Genomic DNA, 17,156 nt, shown 5'->3' on the forward strand with positions numbered 1-17,156 from the left:
GCTTATTGTGGTCAATTTGCAGTATACAAATGATTTGTAATTATGTTTCGGCCCCCTGACCATTCAAGAAAAAAATCGCCCTGCGGTTGAATCTGCCCCTGTACAGGCAGTTAACCCACTGTTAACCCACTGTTCCTAGGCCATCATTGAAAATAAGAATTTGTTCTTAACTGACTTGCCTAGTTAAATAAAGGTAAAAAAAAAAATTAAAATCTAGTTGATGATCCCTGATATAAGGTGTCAGAGTGGGTGAAAACGTGCGTTGGTGATGGAATCTCACTTCTTTATGTTATAAAATACATTTTACCAAATATCATTCATGTTCTGAATCATTCAGTGGGGTCTTTCTCTAACATATTATAAAAGTTATATTCAAAAAGTGGGATTTCGTAACCCATATTCCTCGTAACGACCTTTGAGAATGTAACATTTTGTGGTGGTCGTCGTCAAAGTTGTTTCTGGGGGTCACAGCTGAATGAAATGTAAAAGGCTTTGAAAGTAAATAGCTTGGTATACGCTCAGTGCTCCGTTGACATTTCATAGAGATACGCTTGTTTTTGTGATAAATCTACTAAAATATGAAATACTACATGTCATGTCTCAAAATCAATGTACTGTATATACCTCTGATATTGTTTTATGTCCTGCGGATTCAAGAAGAAATATGATGAGTTCAATGGGAAAGTGAGCCTGTCAAGTAGCCAGTGGCCTCAGTTCTTGCACAGCATCCAGACTAGCTGATGAGATGGAATTTTCTGGATTTATGATCACTTTTTTCCTCTGGCCATCATTGATTTAGTCACCCTAATTCTGCCCACCCTACAAGGGTAAAAACTACAATAACTTTTGAACGGAGTATGATAGAGACATGAGGTTTGGACTTTTGGTTTTCTTAGAGGGTTGTCTAATTTATTATTTTACCCATTTTGTCAAAAGATACTTTTTTGATTGGACACCCTACAGTATACTATTTATTTTGTGCTGCCATGCAACTGCATAAAACAATTGTTTTAATTAGAATTAATAATTTTTTATTGACCTTTCATGTTCCTATGTGGCTGAATAGGCCTCCTGTCTTGTACATTCTGTTTCTTTCTCCAATTCCTTCACCTTGCTTAGACCATGAGGAAGTGACCATAGACTATTTGCTTTGTACTGCTATACAATTGCCACAGTCGTACCAATATAACTCACATGTAGGCCATCTGCGTCTTGGCTAGTAGATGTTCCTCGCTCCTTTTGGCAGTAGGATTAATTATTTTGATTGAAATCTGCTCTCGGTAGCAATCGCTGCCATCTTCAAGTTGTTATTGTGGTAAGTGTCATGGTAACTAGTTTAGATTGAGTCTGCCTCTTCTTGGTTATTTGCTTTGGTCTTAGGCCTCAGTAAGACTCATACCATTGAGATGACTTTCTCTCATTGAGGAGAAATACCTGAAATTTAAAGAACAAGGATATGTTTGCTGTGCAAACAGAGAGCAGAGAGTTGGTTAGAGATGTGTTTGAGGTATTACCAGGAATGGTAAATGGTGTGTTTATTCTGACACACATTAACAGACTCTGTTAGAACTTGCCACAACTGTGGGCTCGTTTCCTGCAGGGATCACATACACATTCTGAAAAATGTATTCTACACCTGCATTGCTTGCTGTTTGGGGTTTTAGGCTGGGTTTCTGTACAGCACTTTGAGATATCAGCTGATGTACGAAGGGCTATATAAATAAATTTGATTTGATTTCATTCATTGTACTTTAAGTCACTTTGGATAGAAGCTTCTAACTTCGTCTATGTGGCAAAGATTTCGTTTTGCCTGTTTATTTTATAATCTGCTTCATACAGTTCTAATGATACTGGATAGAAACAATAAAAAGTACATTGTACAATGTTAGTACAGTTTATAGCCCCTGACCATCAATACCTGATCCATTCTGATCTGTGCTCGTAGTCATACAGATTGGCAGACAATGATTGGATTTACCTTAATAGAAACAAATCTTCTTGTCTCTGGATTTTCGTTCTATTTCTGTCTGTGGACATCATGTTCATTCACATTAAATACTTCTGTCTTTATTCTTCTTAGTCTCTACTATTCTCCATCCAGACCGAGAGGGGTATAGAGAAGCGATGGGGAGAAGGGTGAGATGATGGGAGAGGGGGATCAATTAGAGAGAGAGGGAGAGGAGCGATATATACAGTACATACGTTTAGTACCGTAAATCATTCAGGGATTGTCAAGAATTTATAGAAGCCCCATTTTTACTGTATATCTGATAGTTTTACAGATATCAAATTAATGTCCTCATTATTCCCGTCTATCTCTTGCTGGTGTTTAATAAAAGACTATGTAAATGTTCTCCTTCCACGGTTAAATATAGTCTTGTCTGTTTGATCATAAAGACAGCTCCTCTGTTTCGATCCTCTCACACTCCTATGTGCTTCTCTTTTCCTTCCTGCATGTGTTTACATAGTGTGTGAAAAAAAACGAGAGATAGAAAGAAAATCAGCCGACAGAGAGAGATACGGAGAGCGAGGCAGACAGACACAGGAGAGACTGCTACAGCGAGAGCGAGGGATACAGAACGGAGAGGGAGAGCGAGGCAGACACAGGAGAGACTGCTACAGCGAGAGAGAGGGATACAGATATGGAGAGGGAGGCAGACAGACACAGGAGAGACTGCTACAGCGAGAGAGAGGGATACAGATATGGAGAGGGAGGCAGACAGACACAGGAGAGACTGCTACAGCGAGAGAGAGGGATACAGATACGGAGAGGGAGAGCGAGGCAGACAGACACAGGAGAGACTGCTACAGCGAGAGAGAGGGATACAGATACGGAGAGGGAGAGCGAGGCAGACAGACTACACAGAAGAAGAGAGAGAGAGGGATACATATATGGAGAGGGAAAGCGAGGCAGACAGACAGGAGAGACAGCTACAGCGAGAGAGGGATACAGATACAGAGAGGGAGAGCGAGGCAGACAGACAGACACAGAAGAAGAGAGAGAGAGGGATACATATACGGAGAGGGAAAGCGAGGCAGACAGACAGAAGGAGAGACAGCTACAGTGAGAGAGAGGGATACAGATATGGAGAGGGAGAGGGAGGCAGACAGACAGAAGGAGAGACAGCTACAGCGAGAGAGGGATACAGATACGGATACGGAGAGGGAGAGCGAGGCAGACAGACACAGAAGGAGACAGCTACAGCGAGGGTGAAAGGCAGGGATGGACATTGAATTCTTTATTGATCTCGTCAGCCCCTGAGCTATGAATTGCCCCTTAGTTCCAGATTGAATCAATAGGTAATTAGTGGGTGGTACATAGTAGAGACTAAAACACAGTGCAGAGCTTCTGTTCTCTACAGCAGGTGTACTGGGACACTGGATATTACCTCACTCCTCTACTACCACTGAGTATGAGAAAGGAGTTCTGATCCCATTTGTTACTACCACACCAGTGCTGCTAATATGTGTCTTAATGAGGTATAGAGAGCTTATTCACGGCCATGAACATGATCTTTAAAATCCAGGCTAGCGGGCAGGATTGAAGTACTCTATTGAGTCTATGGAAAAAGATAACACTTTCCTCATGTTCGACCTTTAAATTAACAGCCAATTAATAAACCAAACCAAGTGAAAATATATCTGTAGAAGTAGTTTAGTATTCAAATTGGTTCTCCAAGTGTTTTTTCCAAATGTTTTGCCAGCTGGTCCCAATGTAACTTGAGCAGCCAGCTGTACTGTGTATGTTTGATCGGCATTCTGACAGCTTCCCTCTGAATTCCTTTTATCTCCTAAGTCAGGGGTGTGAAACTCAATCAGCACATGGGCCATATTGGAGAAGAAAAACACAATGAATTCATGGGCCAGACATAGCCTATTCTGGTTTTTTTTACGTACAAACAATTGGCCCAAACTGGACATTGTTTTATTTGAATAAATATGGCCCTTTTATAATATCCACTGATGTACATAGCATTTAAAAATATTAAAACAAAATCAAATCAAATTTCATTAGTCACATCCGCTGAATACAACAGTTGTAGTAGACCTTACAGAGAAATGCGTACCTACAAGCCCCTAACCAACAATGCAGTTTAAAAAAATAGGGATAAGAAGAAGAAATAAAAGAAACAAGTAATTAAAGAGCAGTAAATTTTTAAACAGTAAAATAACAATAGCTAGACTATAAACAGGGGGGTGCCGGTACACAGTCAATGTGCTGGTGCACCGGTTAGTTGAGGGAATATTGTATATACATGTTGGTAGAGTTATTAAAGGGACTGTGCATAGATGATAACAACAGAGAGGTGTAAAAGGGGGGGGGGCAATGCAAATAGGTAACCATTTGATAAGATGTTCAGGAGTCTTATGGCTTTGGGGGTACAAGCTATTTAGAAGCCTCTTTGACCTAGACTTGGTGCTCCGGTACCGCTTGTCGTGCGGTAGCAAAGAGAACAGTCTATAACTAGGGTGGCTGGAGTATTTGACCATATTTAGGGCCTTCCTCTGACACCGCCTGGTATAGAGGTCCTGGATGGCAGGAAGCTTGGCCTCGGTGATGTACTGGGCCGTTCACACTATCCTCTGTAGTACCTTGCGGTCGGAGGCCGAGCAGTTGCCATACCAGGCAGTGATGCAACCAGTCAGAATTATTTTGATGGTGCAGCTATAGAACCTTTTGAGGATCTGAGGACCCATGCCAAATCTTTTCAGTCTCCTGTGGGGGAATATGTTTTTTCGTGCCCTCTTCACGACTGTCTTGGTGTGCTTGGACCATGTTAATTTGTTGGTGATGTGGACACCAAGGAACTTGAAGCTCTCAACCTGCTCCACTGCAGCCCCATCGATAAGAATAGGGGTGTGCTCGGTCCTCTTTTTCCTGTAGTCCACAATCATCTCCTTTGCCTTGATCACATTGAGGGTGAGGTTGTGCTGGCACCACACGGACAGGTCTCTGACCTCCTCCCTATAGGCTGTCTCATCGTTGTTGGTGATCAGGCCTACCACTGTTTTTGTCATCGACAAATTTAATGATGGTGTTGGGGTCGTGCCTGGCTGTGCAATCATGAGTGAACAGGGAATACAGGAGGGGACTGAGCACGCACCCCTGATGGGCCCCTGTGTTGAGGATCAACATGGCGGATGTGTTGTTACCTACCCTCACCACCTGGGGGCGGCCCGTCAGGAAGTCCAGGATCCAGTTGCAGAGGGAGGTGTTTAGTCCCAGGGTCCTTAGCTTATTGATGAGCTTTAAGGGCACGATGGTGTTGAATGCTGAGCTGTAGTCAATGAATTGCAATCTAACATAGGTTTTCCTTTTGTCCAGGTGGGAAAGGGCAGTGTGGAGTGCAATAGAGATTGCACCATCTGTGGATCTTTTGGGGCGATATGCAAATTCAGGTGGGTCTAGGGTTTCTGGGATAATGGTGTTGATGTGAGCCATGACCAGCCTTTCAAAGCACTTCATGGCTACAGACGTGAGTGCTACGGGTCGGTAGTAATTTAGGCAGGTTACCTTAGTGTTCTTGGGCACAGGCACTATGGTGGTCTGCTTAAAACATATTGGTATTACAGATTCGGACAAATCAAATCAAATTTTATTTGTCACATACACATGGTTAGCAGATGTTAATGCAAGTGTAGTGAAATGCTTGTGCTTCTAGTTCTGACCATGCAGTAATATCTAACAAGTAATCTAGCACTAACAATTTCACAACAACTACAGGAATGAATAAGAATATGTTCATAAAAACATGTGGATGAGCGATGGCCGGAATAGGCAAGATGCAGTAGATGGTATAGAGTACAGTATATACATATGAGATGTAGGCTATGTAAACATTATATAAAGAGGCATTGTTTAAAGTGGCTAGTGATATATTTATTACATTCAATTTTTAATTATTAGTGGCTAGAGAATTGAGTCAGTATGTTGGCAGCAGCCACTCAATGTTAGTGGTGGCTGTTTAACAGTCTGATGGCCTTGAGATAGAAGCTGTTTTTCAGTCTTTCTGTCCCCGCTTTGATGCACCTGTACTGACCTCGCCTTCTGGATGATAGTGGGGTGAACAGGCGGTGGCTCGGGTGGATGTTATCCTTGATGATCTTTTTGGCCTTCCTGTGACATCAGGTGGTGTAGGTGTCCTGGAGGGCAGGTAGTTTGCCCCCGGTGATGCGTTGTGCAGACCTCACCACCCTCTAGAGAGCCTTGCGGTTGTGAGCGGAGCAGTTGCCGTACCATGTGGTGATACAGATGGACAGGATGCTCTGGATTGTGCATCTGTAAAGGTTTGTGAGTAAAGGTTTGTGAGTGTTTTTGGTGACAAGACAAATTTCTTCAGCCTCCTGAGGTTGAAGAGGCGCTATTGCGCCTTCTTCACCACGCTGTCTGTGTGGGTGGACCATTTCAGTTTGTCCGTGATGTGTACACCGAGGAACTTAAAACTTTCCACCTTCTCTACTACTGTCCCGTCGATGTGGATAGGGGGCTGCTCCCTCTGCTGTTTCCTGAAGTCCACGATCATCTACTTTGTTTTGTTGACATTGTGTGTGAGGTTATTTTCCTGACACCACTCCGAGGGCTCTCACCTCCTCCCTGTAGGCCGTCTCATCGTTGTTGGTAATCAAGCCTACCACTGTAGTGTCGTCTGCAAACTTGATGATTGAGTTGGAGGCGTGCATGGCCACTCAGTCATGGGTGAACAGGGAGTACAGGAGAGGGCTCAGAACACACCCTTGTGGGGCTCCAGTGTTGAGGATCAGCGGGGTGGAGATGTTGTTTCCTACCCACACCACCTGGGGACGGCCTGTCAGGAAGTCCAGGAACCAGTCGCACAGGGCGGGGTCGAGACCCAGGGTCTCGACCTTAAAGATGAGTTTGGAGTGTACTATGGTGTTAAATGCTGAGCTGTAGTCGATGAACTGCATTCTTACATAGGTATTCCTCTTATCCAGATGGGTTAGGGCAGTGTGCAGTGTGATTGTGATTGCGTAGTCTGTGGACCTATTGGGGAGGTATGCAAATTGGAGTGGGTCTAGGGTGTCAGGTAGGCTGGAGGTGATATGATCCTTGACTAGTCTCTCAAAGCACTTCATGATGACGGTGAGTGCTACGGGGCGATAGTAATTTAGCTCAGTTAGCTTTAGCCTTAGCTTTCTTGGGAACAGGAACAATGGTGGCCCTCTTGAAGCATGTGGGAACAGCAGACTGGGATAAGGATAGATCGAATATGTCCGTAAACACACCAGCCAGCTTGTCTGCGCATGCTCTTAGGACACGGCTAGGGATGCCGGTCCGGCAGCCTTGAGAGGGTTCACTCACGTTGGCTGCAGTGAAGGAGAGCCCGCAGGTTTTGGAAGCGGGACGTGTCGGTGGCACTGTCTTGTCCTCAAAGCGAGCAAAGAAGTTGTTTGCCTCGAAGCGAGCATAGAAGTAGTTTACCTCGTCTGGTAGGCTCATGTCACTGGGCAGCTCTCGGCTATGCTTCCCTTTGTAGTCTGTAATTGTTTGCAAGCCCTGTAATACGATTCAATCCTAGTCCTTTATTGACGCTTTGCCTGTTTGATTGTTTGTCGGAGGGCATAGCATGATTTCTTATAAGCTTCCAGGTAAGAGGGCTCCCGAGTGGCACAATGGTCTAAGACACTGCATCTCAGTGCAAGAGGCGTCACAATGCTTACAGTTTTAGAAATATTTAGGGATAACTTATTCCTTGCCACCCACTCTGAAACTACCTGCAGCTCTTTGTTGAGTGTTGCAGTCATTTCATTCGCTGTAGTAGCTGATGTGTATAGTATTGATTCATATGCATGCAAAGAAACTACGGCTTAACTCAGTCAATGTCAATGGCATGTCGTTAGTAAAAATTGGAAAAGCAAGGGGCCTAAACAGCTACCCTGGGGATTTCCTGATTCTAACTGGATTATATTTGATAGGCTTCCATTAAAGAACACCCTCTAAGTTCTGTTAGACAAGTAACTCCTTTTCCACATTATAGGTGGCGGTGTAAAGCCATAACATATGTTTTTCCAGCAGCAAACTATGATCAATAATGTCTAAAGCTGCATTGAAGTCAAACAAGACAGCCCCCACAATAATTTTATCATCAATTTCTCTCAGCCAATTATCAGTCATTTGTGTAAGTGCTGTGTTTGTTGATTGTCCTTCCCTATAACCATGCTGAAATTCTGTTGTTGATTTGTTTACTGTAAAATAGCATTGTATCTGGTCAAACACAATTTTTTCCAGAAGTTTACGAAGGGTTGGTAACAGGCTGATTGGTCGGTTATTTGAGCCAGTAAAGAGGGCTTTTACTATTCTTCAGTAGCGCTTTCCTCCAGGCCTGAGGGCACACGGTCTCTAGTAGGCTTAAATTGAAGATGTGGCAAATAGTAGTGGCAAAATCGCCTGCTATTATCCTCCCTCAGTCATTTTCCATCTAGATTGTCAGACCCTCCTGGCTTGTCATTGTTGATAGACAACAATATTTTGTTCACCTCTTCCACACTGACTTTACAGAATTCAAAAGTACAATTCTTGTCTTTCATAATTTGGTCCGATATACTTGGATGTGTAGTGTCTGCGTTTGTTGCTGGCATGTCATCACTAAGTTTGTTTATCTTGCCAATGAAAAAGTCATTAAGGGTAGTTTGCAATATTCATTGGGCTTTGTGATGAATGAGCCATCTGATTCAATGAATGAAGGAGCCGAGTTGGCTTTTTTCCCCAAAAATGTAATTTAAGGCCCCAAAGCTTTTTACTATATTTCTTTATATAATTTATCTTTGTTTCGTAGTGTACTTTCTTTTCATTTAGTTTAGTCACATGATTTCTTAATTTGCAGCATGTTTGCCAGTCAGTTGGACTGCCAGACTTAATTGCCATACCTTTTGCAGTTGAGTAGCCAGCCTAGACTACTGCTCAAATGTATTGTAGTTGAGTAGCCAGCCTAGACTACTGCTCAAATGTATTGTAGTTGAGTAGCCAGCCTAGACTACTGCTCAAATGTATTGTAGTTGAGTAGCCAGCCTAGACTACTGCTCAAATGTATTGTAGTTGAGTAGCCAGCCTAGACTACTGCTCAAATGTATTGTAGTTGAGTAGCCAGCCTAGACTACTGCTCAAATGTATTGTAGTTGAGTAGCCAGCCTAGACTACTGCTCAAAATGTATTGCAGTTGAGTAGCCAGCCTAGACTACTGCTCAAATGTATTGTAGTTGAGTAGCCAGCCTAGACTACTGCTCAAATGTATTGTAGTTGAGTAGCCAGCCTAGACTACTGCTCAAATGTATTGTAGTTGAGTAGCCAGCCTAGACTACTGCTCAAATGTATTGTATTTGAGTAGCCAGCCTAGACTACTGCTCAAATGTATTGTAGTTGAGTAGCCAGCCTAGACTACTGCTCAAATGTATTGTAGTTGAGTAGCCAGCCTAGACTACTGCTCAAATGTTGCTGTTATAGGCCTACATGTTTCTCCTTTTTTATGGTGATTTATTGCAAGGTTTGTTTTTAGGTTATTCATTGTCAAGCTTTAAAAAACGAAGCTAGGCTGCAACATTTTAGTAGCCTAGCTAGGACTGTACTGTGTCTGTACACTTCCCTCCGCTGCGCGCTGTAAACCCGACACACGAAAGAAAATAAAAAACGGGACACGAAAGCAAAGCAACTGACAGTCCATTCACAGATGCGAGCGCATCAGGCAGTAATTTTAAAAAGAGGCTGACTCAGTTGTTGACTCATTTATACTCGCGTGTGCGTCCTGTTGTCCTTTAGTAGTCATTTATAACCATGTGTGAATATTTTATCTTTAACTGTCGGCTAAAGCAATGACCTGTTGGGACGGAAACTTGGCATGGACATTTAGCCTACACCACGTTTAAACTTTTGGTCTGTGCCATTAATGATGACATGATACAGCGCACTGGCTGGCTCTTGTGTGTGTGTGTGGTAATGCACTGCGGTTTAGCGTGTGTGACACACGCTAAACCGTGTGTTGGCGGTGGTTGCTCTGACATGTAGTGCAGCGCATCACGGGCGGTATGGAAGCTGGCCAAAATGAATTGACAACCCAAATTATTGCGCGGGCTGGATAGAAATGTGCATTCTGTGGAACTGAACGCTTAAAACGCGTCTGCTAAATGGGATATAGTACACTGAACAAAAATATAAACGCCACATGCAACAATTTCAAAGATTTTACTGAGTTACAGTTCATAAGGAAGAGTCTATTGAAATAAATTCATTAGGCCCTAATCCATGGATTTCACATGACTGGGCAGGGGTGCAGCCATGGGTGGGTCTGGGAGGGAATAGGCCCACCCACTGGGGAGCCAGGCCCAGCCAATCAGAATGAGTTTTTCTCCACAAAATGGCTTTATTACAGACAGGGATGTAAACAAATTGTGCACAAAATTTGAGAGAAATAAGCTTCTTGTGTTTCAGGGGATATTTCTTTTCAGCTCATGCATTTATATTTTTGTTCAATGTATATCTGAGGAAGTATACAGCTAATCAGAGGCCAGCTCTCTCTCTACTACTGCTCAGTGATTAGTGCTTTTCTAGTTTGTTTTTCGTTTCAATTATTAAAAAATAATAACGGTTTTCGATTTCGGTTCCAATAAAAACATTTAAACAAGAAATGCATTATGAAATAATGACAATACAATGATTAGAGCTTTCCAAGCCAAAAATAGTGAACATTCAATTGTCAAAATATTGTCTCTGTCAGGTCCACATTGGGTAGACATCAATAGAACATTTTTAAATTACAATGAAATAATAAAATATTTTAGTTGTGCATATTACTTCATTTTTATTTGATGACTATTATTTTGAATTCCTTAAAGTTATCATCTCGTGCTTGCTCAGGCAGTAGCAGCCTGCCAGCCAGACAAAGTTATCTCTGTGATCCCCATACTACACTGTCTTTAGTCATCCTAGTTAGCTAGGCATACTTTCACAAACTCTCTTATCCTTTCTCTCATCGTTGTGTGTTGTGTTCATTTCTCTCTCGTGTGGCTTGTGTGTATCTAACCTAACGTAGTCGGTTAATCACTCAGCACTACTCTTTACTGTATATGCAGGCATTTGGTGATGCCAATGAGACTAATCAGAGTTATTTTTGTATTTCTCGCTCTCTCCCTCAGGCGGGGAGCCCCACCTCCGTCAACGTCCCCTGCAACTTCTCACGAACGTCGGTCACCCCCTCCAACCAGGACATCTGCAGGTACTGTACACACACCTTTAAATAATAACCTTTGAACTCTAACCCCCTGACCTTTAACCCTCCAACCATGACATCTGCTGGTTTACATCCTTCAATTGCATTGGGTTGCTGAGGGCAAGGCAAACCCATGGATAGTTGATATTATGAAAGACGGGTCACAGACGGCAGGGTAGCCTAGTGGTTAGAGCGTTGGACTAGTAACCGGAAGGTTGCAAGTTCGAATCCCCGAGCTGACAAGGTACAAATCTGTCGTTCTGCCCCTGAACAGGCAGTTAACCCACTGTTCCTAGGCCGTCATTGAAAATAAGAATTTGTTCTTAACTGACTTGCCTGGTTAAATAAAGGTAAAATAAAAAAAATAAAAAATAAAAAAACAGATGGTGTTGCCTGATGACAAACAGAATAGATAGGAGCTAGAGTTGGAAGTGAGGAGTACTACACTGTACTGAAGAAGAACACTTTATTGTCCATTGTCACATTGTCTGCTTTACACCAACCACCTTGTTTCCCTGTTTTAATTCTCCATCCTGTTTTCTTTCTTTGAATGCACGCTGGCCTTTTGTTTCATTTCTCTTTTTTTCTACCCCTCTCTCCTCCCTCCTGCTTGTCTCTCTTCTCCTCTCTCCTGTACCGGTTTTCCGCTATCATCCACCTGTCCATGCCTTCATCCCTCCACTCCTCCAACTTTCATCCCTTCATCCCCACACTCCTCCAACTTCCATCCCTTCATCCCTCCACTCCTCCAACTTCCATCCCTTCATCCCTCTATCCCTCCACTCCCTCACACACAGCCTTACCACCACATCTCCAGATCAGTGCTCCCAGAAGCCTTTGCAGACCGCCGTGGTTCTATTGAACTCAAACGGCAAAACCTCTCAGGGGTCAGGAGGAGACATCTCCATGACAACGCTCTGCCTGGACGCACCCCCAGCCTTCAAGCCCCCCAAAGCCCGGGGTGGGGTTTCATTCGGAACGGAATGGTTTTCATTGCTCCGCCCCTCCACAGTCAATGGGACACTGAAGTTTTCTCGCTCTCTGAACGATGTTGGCCAGCGCATGGATAGTCTCTGTAGTGGACTGCACTTCATAGACCGGACCTGTTCTGAAGGAGAGCTGGAGGTTAAACCCGAACCACCCAACATGGACAAGAAGTCCAAGGCACTCAACGGCAAGGCAGCCACACTCCCACACCAGGCCTCAAACCTACCTTCGTTCCCCACGCACACACACACCCACACACACCCTCACCTCGTCCCCTCGTTCACCAACAACTACAAATACCTCAACCCCCAACACTGCATCCAACCTCCCTCTACCGGCGTCCCCCCTCCTCCTCCTCCTAACTCCCAGCTCCACCCTCCCAGCTCCAACCTCCTCCGCCTCTTCCTCCCTTTCTCTCGCTCCTCTACTTCGGCCAGTCTCCAGTGTTCTGAGCTGGGGAGCTACGATTCCCGCCTCCACATCGCCAAATCCTCCAGCGCCCTGATGGGGGGCAGTGAGCCTCCCCTGGGGGGAGCAGAGGACCTCTTGGGAGATGATGAGGTGTTTGAGGTCCCCAAGGTAAGGACCGGGGCTTGGACAAGGGCTGGAATCCCAGGAAGAGATGCTGGAGGCGGGGTAGCAGCTCTCCTCGGGGAAGCCCCCCTCTGCTACATGGACGAAGACAGCGATCTGGACCAGTTTTCGTTTCTGGACCAGTGTTCGTCACCCACCCACTCAGAGAAAACAGGGCCGCTCACGCCAGGCCCGCTCTCTCCCTATTCGCTGTCCGGAGACTGCTGCAGGTGGGTGATTCCTGGATTGTCACCCTGTGCTGTTTTGTGGTAGAGTTCCATAGAATGCCATTGCTGGATCCTGCTCACCCCTCCTGGGACGTGACGTAGTAGAGTCCTGCCCAGCCCATCCTGTGAAGTGGTAGAGCCTGAACACCCCTGTGATGTGACGTGGAAGTAGAGTCCTTTGGTCCACCCCCGTTCAACCTTGCGGTGGTAGAGTCCTTTGGTCCACCCCCGTTCAACCTTGCGGTGGTAGAGTCCTGTGATCCACCCCCTTTCAACCTTGTGGTGATAGAGTCCTGTGGTCCACCCCCTTCCAACCTTACAGTGGTAGAGTCCTGTGGTCCACCCCCCTTCAACCTTGTGGTGGTAGAGTCCTGTGGTCCACCCCCCTTCAACCTTGTGGTGGTAGAGTCCTGTGGTCCATCCCCTTTCAACCTTGTGGTGGTAGAGTCCTGTGGTCCATCCCCTTTCAACCTTGTGGTGGTAGAGTCCTGTGGTCCACCCCCCTTCAACCTTGTGGTGGTATATTCCTGCACGCCACACACTCCCTGACCCAGTTCAAATGAGGTAGTTGTCCTGGGAGAGAGGAACATGAGCTCTCTGGGAGTGGGTTCAGGCTAGGGATCAACAGGCAGATTATTGGCTTCAAATAGCATTATAAGGTATGACACACAGACGTATACACGCATACATGTATACACACACACACTTTGTGTCAGACCAAGGTCGGGTAGCTCATGAACTGGCTCGTGTCAGGAGTATGTACTGCGTAGGCAAGTGTAGGTGTGTGAGTGCAAGGCTTGCGTGGGTGTGTTTTATTTTTCTACTTGCTAAGTAGGATTTAAATGATTAAGTCTGGCAATCCACAGGGACAGACAGGCAGACAGACAGACAGGCAGACAGAGAGACAGGCAGACAGAGGGGTGCGGATGGTGTTCTGACTTGACAGACAGACAGAGAGAGAGAGGGAAGTAGAGAGAGACAGAGACAGGCGAACACACAGACACAGGTGGATGGTGTCCTGACTTGTTACTCCCTATAGAGACCAAGACAAGTATAGAACCTTAAGGAGCTTTGATTGAACTCTATTCCTAAAGTGGTGCACTATAAAGAGTAATAGGGTGCCATTTGGGATGTACTCATGGATTGAGATCACTACTGACACTTCCTGTTTGTATTTGTATTTATTATGGATCCCCATAGCAGCTACTCTTCCTGGGGTCCCTCAAAATTAAGGCAGTTTATACCATTTTAAAACAGTAGAATACATTCACAGATTTCACAACACACTGTGTGCCCTCAGGCCCCTACTCCACCACTACCACATATCTACATTACTAAATCCATGTGTATTTATAGTGTGTGTGTGTGTGTGTGTGTGTGTGTGTGTGTGTGTGTGTGTGTGTGTGTGTGTGTGTGTGTGTGTGTGTGTGTGTGTGTGTGTGTGTGTGTGTGTGTGTGTGTGTGTGTGTCTGTGCCAATGTTTGTGTTTGTGTTGCTCAACTTCCACATGATTTATTACAAGATTTAGTTGAGGTTTAGGGTTTAGTGAGTGTTTTTCCAAATACATTGCTTTTAGTTTTAGAAATATTTAGGGATAACTTATTCCTTGCCACCCACTCTGAAACTAACTGCAGCTTTTTGTTGAGTGTTGCAGTCATTTTAGTCGCTGTAGTAGCTGACGTGTATAGCATTGAGTCATCTGCATAAAAATTGGAAAAAGCAAGGGGCCTAAACAGCTACCCTGGGGATTTCCTGATTCTAACTGGATTATATTTGATAGGCTTCCATTAAAGAACACCTTCTGTGTTTTGTTAGACAAGTAACTCTTTATCCACATTATAGCAGGGGGTGTAAAGCCATAACACAAGTTTTTCCAGCAGCAGACTATGATCAATAATGTCAAAAGCTGCACTGAAGTCTAATAAGACAGCCCCCACAATCATTTTATCATCAATTTCTCTCAGCCAATCATCATTTGTGTAAGTGCTGTGCTTGTTGAGTGTCCTTCCCTATACGCATGCTGAAATTCTGTTGTCAATTTGTTTACTGTAAAATAGCATTGTATCTGGTCAAACACATTTTTTTCTAGAAGTTTACTAAGAGTTGTTGACAGGCTGATCGGTCAGCTATTTGAACCAGTAAAGGGGGCTTCCCTCCAGGCCTGAGGGCACACAGTCTCTAGGGGGCTTCCCTCCAGGCCTGAGGGCACACACTCTCTAGTAGGCTTAAATTAAAGATATGGCAATATCGTCAGCTATTATCCTTAGTAATTTTCCATCTAGATTTTCAGACCCTGCTGGCTTGTCATTGTTGATAGACAACAATATTTTGTTCACCTCTTCCACACTGACTTTACAGAATTCAAAAGTACAATTCTTGTCTTTCATAATTTGGTCCGATATACTTGGATGTGTAGTGTCTGCGTTTGTTGCTGGCATGTCATCACTAAGTTTGTTTATCTTGCCAATGAAAAAGTCATTAAGGGTAGTTTGCAATATCAGTGGGATTTGTGATGAATGAGCCATCTGATTCAATGAATGAAGGAGCCGAGTTGGCTTTTTTCCCCCAAAATGTCATTTAAGGCCCCAAAGCTTTTTACTATCATTCTTTATATAATTTATCTTTGTTTCGTAGTGTAGTTTCTTTTCATTTAGTTTAGTCACATGATTTCTTAATTTGCAGTATGTTTGCCAGTCAGTTGGGCTGCCAGACTTAATTGCCATACCTTTTGCCTCATCCCTCCCAACCATACAATTTTTCAATCCCTCATCAATCCAAGGGGATTTAACAGTTTTTACAGTCATTTTATTAATGAGTACGTGCTTATTAGTAACTGGAATAAGTAGTTTCATAAATGCATCAAGTGCAGCATCTGGTTGCTCCTCACCACAGACCAGCAAATTTTCTTTACATCATCAACATATGAATCACCAAAAAACTTCTTGTATGACCTCTTATACACTATATTAGGCCCAGCCTTTGGTTTTCCTAGATATGGCTATTATATTATGCCTTGCCACCCACTCTGTTCATTCTGCTCCACTCTGTCCTGGCTGCTAGCCTAATGCAACAGTCTTTCTGACACATTATTGGAGTGACTCTCCCCGGTTCGGCTTGAATCTGAACAAGAGGCAATAATTAGAAATTGAGCCAGCTCAAATGTGTTACCAATGGAAAGGAGATGTTATAGATCAATGCTGACTTGTACGGACGTACCACTCAGAGCAGAGAAAACTGGGAAGGTTTTTCCATTGAAACAATGGTATTATATTATTAAACACAGTGGAGAGGAGAAAGTTATTCAACTGCTTACTGGATGTTGACTGTGTGATCAGGGTGTATGAGGGAGGAACAGAGGAGGAACAGAGGAGGAACAGAGGAGAGCTTTAGATGCGACTGTCATCAGGGGCCTCATTTATGAAAGTTGTGTTCTAAAACATGCATATGCTACATTTTTCACTCAATAGTTGACTTTTATAAAAACTGAAATTGACTGTGAATGTGCTTATCCTCCCGTAAACCATCATGCGGTCAAATAGTTTCTAATGGTTGAAGTCTTGCATTGCAAGAAGGTAATAGTAGACTAGTAGTAGACTTGTGCAAATGTGAAATATATACTGAGTGTAAAAAACATTAGGAACACCTTCCTAATATTAAATTGAACAACCCCTATTCATCAGGGCATGGACTCTGCAAGGTGTTGAAAGGGTTCCACAGGGATGCTGGCCCATGTTGACTCCAATGCTTTCCACAGTTGTGTCAAGTTGGCTGGCCGTTCTTGATACAAACAGGAAACTGTTGAGTGAAAAACCCAGGGGCGTTTCAGTTCTTGACACAAACCATTATGCCTGGCACCTATTACCGTACCCAGTTCAAAGGCACTTATTTTGTCTTGCCCATTCACCATCTGAACGGCACACATCCACAATCCATGTCTCAATTGTCTGAAGGGTTCAAATTCTATCTTTAACCTGTCTCCTCCCCTTCATCTACACTGATTTGAGGTGGATTTAACAAGTGACATCAATAAGGGATCATAGTTTTCACCTGGATTCACCTGGTCAGTCTGTCATGGAAAGAGCAGGTGTTCTTAATAACCATTGCAGAATAAATTCCTCACCTTTTCTGGCCATGATTATTTAATATTCCC

At 43.9% G+C, this 17,156-nt stretch overlaps 1 protein-coding gene across 2 annotated transcripts in view; it reads left to right on the top strand.

Moving 5' to 3' along the window:
- LOC109890065 (E3 ubiquitin-protein ligase MARCH8-like) overlaps positions 1 to 17,156 on the top strand; it is a 135,077-nt gene that overhangs the window by 99,518 nt on the left and 18,403 nt on the right. Inside the window, exons 4-5 of one of the 2 annotated variants that reach the window (XM_031823787.1) lie at positions 11,146 to 11,225; positions 12,017 to 13,009. In XM_031823787.1, coding sequence (XP_031679647.1) covers positions 11,146 to 11,225; positions 12,017 to 13,009 — 1,073 coding nt within the window. The remainder of the gene's footprint in view (positions 1 to 11,145; positions 11,226 to 12,016; positions 13,010 to 17,156) is intronic. The other variant, XM_031823786.1, reaches the window with a different exon arrangement.

This window comes from Oncorhynchus kisutch, linkage group LG4 (assembly GCF_002021735.2).
Source record: "Oncorhynchus kisutch isolate 150728-3 linkage group LG4, Okis_V2, whole genome shotgun sequence".
In the NCBI taxonomy this organism is placed as follows: domain Eukaryota; kingdom Metazoa; phylum Chordata; class Actinopteri; order Salmoniformes; family Salmonidae; genus Oncorhynchus; species Oncorhynchus kisutch.